Source organism: Lupinus angustifolius, chromosome LG05, assembly GCF_001865875.1.
Source record: "Lupinus angustifolius cultivar Tanjil chromosome LG05, LupAngTanjil_v1.0, whole genome shotgun sequence".
Taxonomy (NCBI): domain Eukaryota; kingdom Viridiplantae; phylum Streptophyta; class Magnoliopsida; order Fabales; family Fabaceae; genus Lupinus; species Lupinus angustifolius.
The window spans coordinates 4114256-4123412 of record NC_032013.1 but is presented as its reverse complement, the minus strand read 5'-3'; the positions used below and the strand labels follow the sequence as shown (position 1 = coordinate 4123412).

Below are 9157 nucleotides of genomic sequence, written 5' to 3'. Positions count from 1 at the left end.
GATAACAAGATGAAGTGTTGGTATAGTAGCTAAATCCACATTACACCTCTAAGATAATCAAAAGGTCAACAATTTGATTCGTGGGAACAACACTTGTTAGAGGGACACGCACCCTGGAAGAGATTAGTTCATTACTCAAAGGTGAGGATACCATTGGTAATACAACAAAATCAAATTAAAATGTTTAATGTGAAACACAACTTGATTTTACCAATACGACATTGGTCTAGTAGTGTAAAAATCTATTAGATATCCATAATTACCAAAAATGTCAAGAATTTGATTACTGTAAGTTACATTTATTAACAGTTGTAGTCATACACTCGAAAGAAATTAATTTCCTATCTATAGGGTGAGAAAATATATTTAGTAGTAACAAAAAAATTAAATTGCAATCAAGTCTACCGAGTTGAGGGGTTTGCTATTGGCACTCTCAAGTGCATATTTACGCTCCTCATGGGCCAAACATAGTTTTATAAAATAAAAAACTAAAATTTTAATTAGTGAATGAGAAGTGTGAATAGATACTTTAGAATACTAATAGTCCTATCATGGAATTGAAACTCTAATTTATTCTATCATAAAATAATCAACATATCGTTAAGAATCCAAACATATCCTATCATTAAGAATCCAAACATAACCTAGCCGCAAGAAAATTAATTTTGTTTTGGATAAAAGGAAAAGTGGGTACCTATTTATTGAAATTGTATAAATTGAAAAACTAATTTGAGAAAACTGGTCATTGGAAAGAGATTAGATAGACCATGTTAATGGAGGGAAAAGTGAGCATCCTTCTAAAATGATTAAGTGAATGGGTATCTACCCTTGAATTATTTAGTGGGTTAACATATTTATGCACTAGATCAAATAAGGATGGGTACATTCTTATTTTAAAGATATGCTTGGTGAAAACTGAACAGAATACCACAATCATAAAAAAACGTCTAGGCATCAAATTCTACTTCCAGTCTGAAATCCTGGACATATGATTACTGCAGATTCAACTATAGCATCGGAATCTAAACCGCGACTTATATGGCAATCCATGACAGAAACTTGATCAAGGGTGTTGGCATGTTAATGTGGACGACATATGTAACCAGAATCCTGGAAGGAGAGGCATGGAGAAAGAATAAGACTGGTGAGATGGGAAAAAGGTGATAGGGGAAGAATCACAGACTAAACCCTATCATAGAAGACTTAAAAGACATTTTGATGGCAAGTAAACTTCTATGTCTAGAAAACAATTGCTAAAAAACTTGCTAACTGAAATTATAATCCACTTGTGGCATTTAATATGCAGAAACATAAAACAATGCTATGTTAACATTTTAAAGAAAAGATTTTGGAACATGGAAAAAATCTACATGTGTTTTCTAACTTATACATCAAAAAGATGCAAATAAGCACAGTGGGGGATTATAATCACAAATCAGAATCACATGATAAGGTAATGATTGGGGTAAATGCTGAAATCATAAATAGATTGACAGAAAAATCACCAGATACATGCTTATAAACTTAGAGAAACAATTTAACAAATCCATGCTCACCTGCCCCGGCTCTCAATGAGTCTGGATCTTACTAACTAAACCATGGAGACCTTTTGCTGGGCATGCCAAGCCACAACCTGTTCATAAGCCATCTCGCCCCCAAAAATATCCAAGGCACTGCCCACAGTAACATCGACACGCTCCATCCCAGCCAACTTTATTCTCTCCAGATCAGCCATCACAGTCACACCACCAGCATAAGTAACAGGAATCTGACAACCAAATAGATCGATAGTGTTCATACTCCACACGATTTTCTAAGAGAAACACTGTAAATATGGCATAACATAAGTTTCTATTGGTCAGACAGCACTCTAGAGCCATAACCATTCAAATAGTGAAACATGATTTTCTTATATTTGGCATCCTTAGCAGGAACTCACATAACAAGATTTAATGAGATTGCTTCCGAGCCATACCTTCAATGGTTATAATATATAATCTATTACATGACGAACTCATGCACATAGTTGACAAGATCAAGACCTTACGTAAGATCGGAAGGGGTAGATAAAAACGTAAAATGTGTGATCGTAACACGGATTGTAAGATCCTACCAAATATTAATTTTTTTAACATACATATACACAAAATAATAAAAACTTGTTCTCTCCATTGCTATAAAAAAACAAAATTAACAAGTACCACTTGATAAAACTTAAATTTCCAACATGAAAATATATGCATACAAAAATATTAGGTCTCACATAATTTCAAAACTAACATGTCAACACAATCAACTAAAGTGTTTGATAGCAAAAAGTGGAAACATCATTTAGCTACACCTTATTTTATGCGGAAACATTATGTAAGCTACACGTATATTATAATAGTATGTATGTGGAAAGTGGAACAAAAGTCAACCTTAGTGCTAACAGTGACACGTACAAAGCAAAATTTAACAAAAGTGTAACACAACAAAAGCACATAAAAAAAAGAGAGAGATCATAACAAAGGAGTGAGCACCATTTTTCTCTTATTACACAGTACAACATAAAAGAGAGAAAGAACATCACTTTAGAGAGAATAAGGAAAACAAATATGTTGAAGATAAAGATGATAATAAAGAAACTTGAAAATAAAGTCTTGGGAGCTTTTGGTTGTGGTTGTAGCTTCTACTTCTATCTTGGTTATGATATATTTGTTATTTTGCAATTTAGGGTTTAGAAGAATTTTGGGCAGGTCAAATGATTGTGGGCCAAGGGTTTCCCCTTCTATATGGGTTTAAAAGTTGGGGATTTTGCAATTTAGGGGTTTTGCCATAAAAATAGAAAATCACGAGTCAACGATTTTACGATCTTCCTCGACGATCTCACTGGTGGTGGTGAGATTGCATTCAGAGTGGGCACGCGACTCGCTAGCTCTTGAAAACTCGTAAAATTTACTGACCCTATAAGTTATATTGCGATCTTAACTACTATGCTCACGCATGAATAAGATTTTCCCCCAAATCCTTCACTTATCATGATATTCAAGAAATATGAAAAACTCAATTGAACATAAAAGTTAACAGCTTGTGATAAAATCAAAGTAGCTGAAGACAGTTACCAACCGGTGAATATTTGCCAAGCAAAGCCACAAGCTCTTCATCAATTCCCAACCTAAAATGAGCAATCGTTTAACATGAGATGTATTGTCAAATACTCAATGCATGCACATGGAGTTGTGCTTTTCACATATTGATTTATAAATTTCGCTGACCTTGAACAAAGCCATTGAATGCTACATATATTCTTTAATCAAGATTTTAAGATAACTATGGAATGGATAATTTAAAATACACTTGCAGAATATTTTGATTGGTGTATTATATATATATAGAGAGAGAGAGACAGAGATTTTATCAAATTAACACTGGATTTAAGAAGACATTAAAATGATAAGCCGAGTAAACATATACCAAATCCAATGCATTCTACTGAAGTATCTTTTCAAAAGCATCTTTTTATTTGATAGCTATTAACTGATCAAATAAATTCCAAAATGATTAGGTCTAATTCTGAAACAATTTCTTTAAGCACAAAACGATAATGGAAAAATGATTCATTATCATCAGTTAAACTACTTTGATGGCATTCAGACAGAAGCGCAGGTTGAGTTCAAATTTGATATTTTAAGCATTCCAAATAAAACTGGTAAAATATTATTTGACCAGTCCAGTTCACTTGAGACAAAATGTCAAGTGGGAGCATTTAAATGCATCTTATTTTCAAATCAATTGTCAACATTTAACATAAGAAACTTGGATCCTGTCCAATAGTAGAAAAAGCAGGCTCAATATTAAACTAGTATTTATACAGAAAATGAGACCAACGCTAGTACTCACATATTCGAGACTCGATGCAGGAAAAAATACTAGGCCTAAATTCATTAAAGACTTTTTCATACACAGTTTATTATGGGGATTGAGGAAATTGTGTGGCTATGAGATCTACACTTTTCATTAAGGGTATTTGTTTAAAAATGGGCATCTCATCATCATGGGCCCTAGGCGGTGGTACTTGCTGCACCTGCCTAGGGCCAGACCTGGCCAGAATAGAATGTAAATAACTATAACATGTCTTCCGGTGTCAATTAAGAAACCAAGAAATACACAGAACAAGTAGCATGCAGAACATGTTTCTATTTCTTCCAGGGGTATATTATTATTTATTTTGCATGATATGGAATTCTTACTTTTCTAATTAATTCTACTTACAGAATCTTTGTCCTTATATGTAGTTATCTTAAGACATTAACAATTATTACTTACTTCTTCCCTTCAACATCAACACCATGAACCAGAAACTCATCAGCAAAGTTAGCAAGAAATTGCATTACTTCTGCATCAAGTGACACATCACTAAACTTCTGCCATCGATCAGTGACAATTGCATATTTACCATCCTGAACAATTGAAAACATAAACATAACCATTTCTTTCCATGTCATAAATATTCAACATACTATTAAATTATCAATCAATTACCTAACACAATCTCATTTTTTATTTGGAGTTAGAATATTTAGATAACGTAATAAAATTGAATTGACTCTTAACATGTATATCAAAATGTCAACATATGTAACTATTTGCTAATGACTGATTACATGGGAAATTTGAATACTTTTTGGGATTGTATTAAAATACTTCATCTTTGTTCCAGTATAACCTTTTCTGAGACACAATTTACCTTCCAATGAAAAGAGAACCATTTGTACCTTTTTTCTGCAACTGAGATCTAACACAAGCCTCTCTTTTCCAACAATTCGAATAAGATCTTTTAACCTTTCAAGATCCATTTGCCCATTGCTGAATACATACTGCAAAGACAGACATCAGTAAACGCAGTAAACAATTTTCCAGAAATAGATGCAATACAACTGGTCTCTTCAATAATATAATCCACAGGATGGGTTTAAACATATCAAGATTGGAGATCCACATGTAGATTAATGTTGTGCCACTTAACAAAAGAATGAGTCTTTTTTTGTTTTCTTTTTCAAAATCTAGATAAAAAAACTACACATCAAAATGAAGGGGAAACTGTTTGGATTGCAGACCAGGCCATACATATAATGTAAAAGGTACTTCACAGTGAATTCAAAAGGCAGACCTATTTAGTGAGCCATGTTTTCTCAATGGACAAATAGTAATGGGAGGAATTACTGTTTATTTTTTATTTGTTTGTAGGAATATCTTATCCTCTTTCATTGTACTCTTCTAATCAAAGAAAGTATTTTTTCTATCATAAAAAAATGTGGATCAGAATTAAAAAGCTGAACAACCTAAAGGAAGATACAAGAGATAAAACTTACAGATGTGACAATGACATGGCTTGCTCCTTTCTCAATGTAACTCAAACAATTTTCAGAATTTATTCCCCCTCCGACTTGCAAACCCCCTAAATTTTATCAGTCCTCCACCGTAAGTTCAACAGAGGAAAAATCTGTAAGTTTTAAACATATCATCAACCATAAAAGACAAACGGGTGCGAAATAACTTGAAAGCAGCCATTCACATGGTGATCTTGTTATGACAGACATTTTATGGTTGTAAATGTTAGGATGGAGTCAAAACAGATCATAAACACTTTTAAGGCTAACTGCCATACAAAGTCTCACGTCAACAAAAATGGTCAACCAGAACTCAGACAACTCTCACCAAAAATTACAAAAAACATGCTATTTGACATTAGCCATATAATTATATCCATTATTTAAGCCAAATTCAGTAGCTTTTAATTTGGAGTTTGAATTTGATCCTGAGTTACTTTATACATTAACGGGAAACATAAAGGCACAACATAGGTATAAAGACTAAGTACTTTAAATTCAAGTCATTGTATTAGATTGCATACCACATCTGATGTGGCCCAATATTGCGGTTGCAATGTTGTCCATGTGTATCACATCATTCCTAATTGTTTTGTTTATGGTTTTTTTTGGTGTCCACATGTCTATACTAAACAATATTTGATCTAATCTCCTTACTAGGACTTTTAACGGTCTCCTCCACACATGACTAAACTACCTAAGGCTTGATTCTATCATCGTTTCTACAATAGGAGTTACCCCAACTTTCTCCCTAATGCGTACATCCCTAACTTATCTTGTCTAGTGTGTTCAATTATCCAACACAACATTCTTATTTCCGCTACATTCAGTTTAAACTCTTGTTCATATTTTACCACCTAACTTTCGGTCACGTACATTGTGGATCTTCTAGCTGTAAGGTAAAATTTCTCCTTAAGTTTGAGTGTCACCTTTCTATTAGATATAACACCTGATGCACTCTGCCATTTCGTTCATCCCGCTTGAATCCTATAGTTTACATCTACCTTAATTTCGCATCATGTTATATGATTGACCCAAGACATCTAAATTAGTGACTTGTAGTAACGTATGATCTACAATCTTTACCTCTACAGTAGGTTATGTCTGCCTCTTGCAAAACACGCACTCCATATACTCCGTCTTATTTTGAGTTATTCGAAAGCATGAGCTTCTAAAGGTTGTCTCCACATTTCTAACTTCCCATTTAATTCCTCTCTCAATTCTCCAACTAAGACAATATTATCCACAAAAAGCATGCTTTGTGGCACTGATTCTTGGATATGCTCAATAAACATATCCAAGATCAATGTAAACAAGTGAAAACTCAATGTTGACCCTTAGTGTAATCTTCATAGTAACACCATATGATCACTAATAATGCAAAACCTCTTATAGATATCATGACTTCTATCATAAATCATATCTATATAAAATCCATTGAAATCTAAACTTTTCTTAAAGGTTTCAACTATAGTTTTTCATAATCTTCCTCTACCTCTAACTATTGGGGGGAAATGGAAACAAATTAAGAAAGTATTGATTATACCAGGATAAGCATGCAATGCTTCAAGGGTAGCAGCTTTGCTCAAAGGATCTGCACCAAGCATGATGACATGACCACCAGTAAGTTCATCTTCTTTGTAAAGAGTAGCATACTCTGCTGCTGACTTATCAGATTCAAAATTGGTCACAGGATTCGACTCGTCCCCTTTCAAATCTTGAAGGGTCGAACCAACAATTTGTTTCACTTTCCCCTACAATAAACATGAGTATCAGATTAATCCCTACAATAAATAGAATCCCAAAAATAACCATAACATAAAAAGCAGCTCAATATTACCCCCTTCATGTGCTACTAAATAACACTAGAGTAACTATATGGATCAAATGGTTGCATAATTGGCTAATCATAAATCACGTTTATCAACAAACTACTAGAATCTAAATCCTTCTTAATAGTTTCACACCATTAGTTTTTTATTGGTCTCTCTCTACCTATAAAGCTATAACTATCGCAAATGCTCTTCGTTTGATCTATTCTTCTTATCGTGGCTTCTTTGAGTCAAACCCTGTAAGGTGAAATTTTCCCATATTTTGTAGAAATTTTCTATGGCAGCTTTCTATCTAATGCATTCACTCATAATAATTACATATTTGTATAATAATCCTCCATTTGATCTATTCTATGGTTCTTACCATAGCTACTAAGGGTCTTCCTTAAAGATGCCTAAACTACATAAGACGAGATTTTACTATATTTTCCATTACATATGATAACTCAACTTTTTCTCAAATATAGGACCGACCCTGCTACATGTGCAGCATGGCCCATTTTGTATGGGCTCCATTTTTTTATTTGAATGTTTATTGTAGGATGGTGTCTTTGTTAAAATTTATATTACCATTTCATTAATTAACTTGGAGAAATTGTAGTTTGTGTAAGCCCTTGTTTTGAGTGTAGTATACTTTTTGGACTAATGTTACATAAATTTCCTTTAAATTTAAAATATATTATAGAAATTGATATTATTTTTTCCAGAAGTTAGGTGAATTTCTGTAAACTAAGGCTCATTTTTCTCACACGTAACCCAGAAAATAAAATATCAGGTCCTGGCCTATCTATGCATTGCTAGTAATCGCATCTTCTATAATGTGTATAAATATATGAAATGTGTAGCAGTATAAGGCCTAAGTGGATTTTTGCAAAAAATTGAATTCATGTGAGTCATATTTATCGGGAGAGACAGATACACCCAGTACATTTCGAAAGAGATTAGTTCCTTAGATCAGCGATACCCTGGTTATAATGAACAAAAAATGAAATAATGACTAGAGAGAAAATAACAGAGAAAGTAAAAAGGGGTGGCATGCCTTGTGTATGTCGATACAGGGACGGAAACGAACAGCGCAGTGAATAGAAGGTAGAGATTTCCCTATTGAGAAGAAAAAATAGATAAGAAAAATGGGAGAGAAAGAAAATAATAATATAGAGAGAGAGGGAGAGGGAAGTTACTGGAAGTTGAAGGAGGCATGAGCGTAACATAAGGAATCTTCGTGGGGACAGAGAATGGGGGTTTTAGGAAACACGGGAAGGAATTGGAGATCCGAGTTGCGGAGAGATTATGCATTTTCTCAACCTTCAAAGCAATTCTATGCTGCAATAGAGATAGGGGAATGACGGCGGTGGCTGGTCTGGAAGCCGAAAAGAAGCTGATTTGTGTAGGCGTAAGTTGCTTGCCACTGATGCCTTGTGACCTTAATTTTGTCAGTAATAATACCAAAAATAATAATAGAATAATAATACAAAAAATAATAATAAAATAATCTATCTATCTATTACCTATATATATAACCAAAAAAAAATTATCTCACATACATGTGTCATCACCTTCTTAAACTGACACATGTCACACTCACAATAAAAGTTTTATCACTCAAAGAATTTTATCAACTCCAATACACCTTACCACACCATAACATTTGTTATTATCTCTTGATACATTTTTTTGTATTTTATTCTTCTTCTTTCTTCCATATTTTCTCTCTCTCATTTTATTACTAATTACAGAACTTCATCTCTCTTTCACTCCTTCATTTCATTACTCTACTTTTCTTCAACCATTTTTTTCTCTTCTTGGTTTATATCATTCTTCCATTTCAAAATTTCTTATTTTAAAATGATTTCGTGCATGTAGATCTATTCATTGATTTTTTTTCTTTGAAGATATTGTATTAAAATCTTTTTTTGTTTATTTTGTAGATATGTTATTTTATAGAATTTTCTA

At 33.2% G+C, this 9157-nt stretch overlaps 1 protein-coding gene across 2 annotated transcripts; it reads right to left on the bottom strand.

Moving 5' to 3' along the window:
• LOC109347536 (1-(5-phosphoribosyl)-5-[(5-phosphoribosylamino)methylideneamino] imidazole-4-carboxamide isomerase, chloroplastic) lies at window positions 819-8620 on the bottom strand. Of its 2 annotated transcripts, XM_019587444.1 has the most exons (9): window positions 8386-8620; window positions 8244-8305; window positions 6919-7126; window positions 5355-5440; window positions 4758-4859; window positions 4309-4442; window positions 3109-3157; window positions 1557-1768; window positions 819-1110 (listed from the first exon to the last, which is right to left on the bottom strand). In XM_019587444.1, exons 1-8 carry the CDS (start codon window positions 8498-8500, stop codon window positions 1592-1594), a joined length of 933 nt encoding a protein of 310 aa, XP_019442989.1. In that variant the 5' UTR covers window positions 8501-8620; the 3' UTR covers window positions 819-1110; window positions 1557-1591. The 2 variants fall into 2 exon arrangements, with proteins under 2 accessions (XP_019442989.1, XP_019442988.1); XM_019587443.1 differs by lacking the exon at window positions 819-1110 and having other exon boundaries at window positions 1302-1768.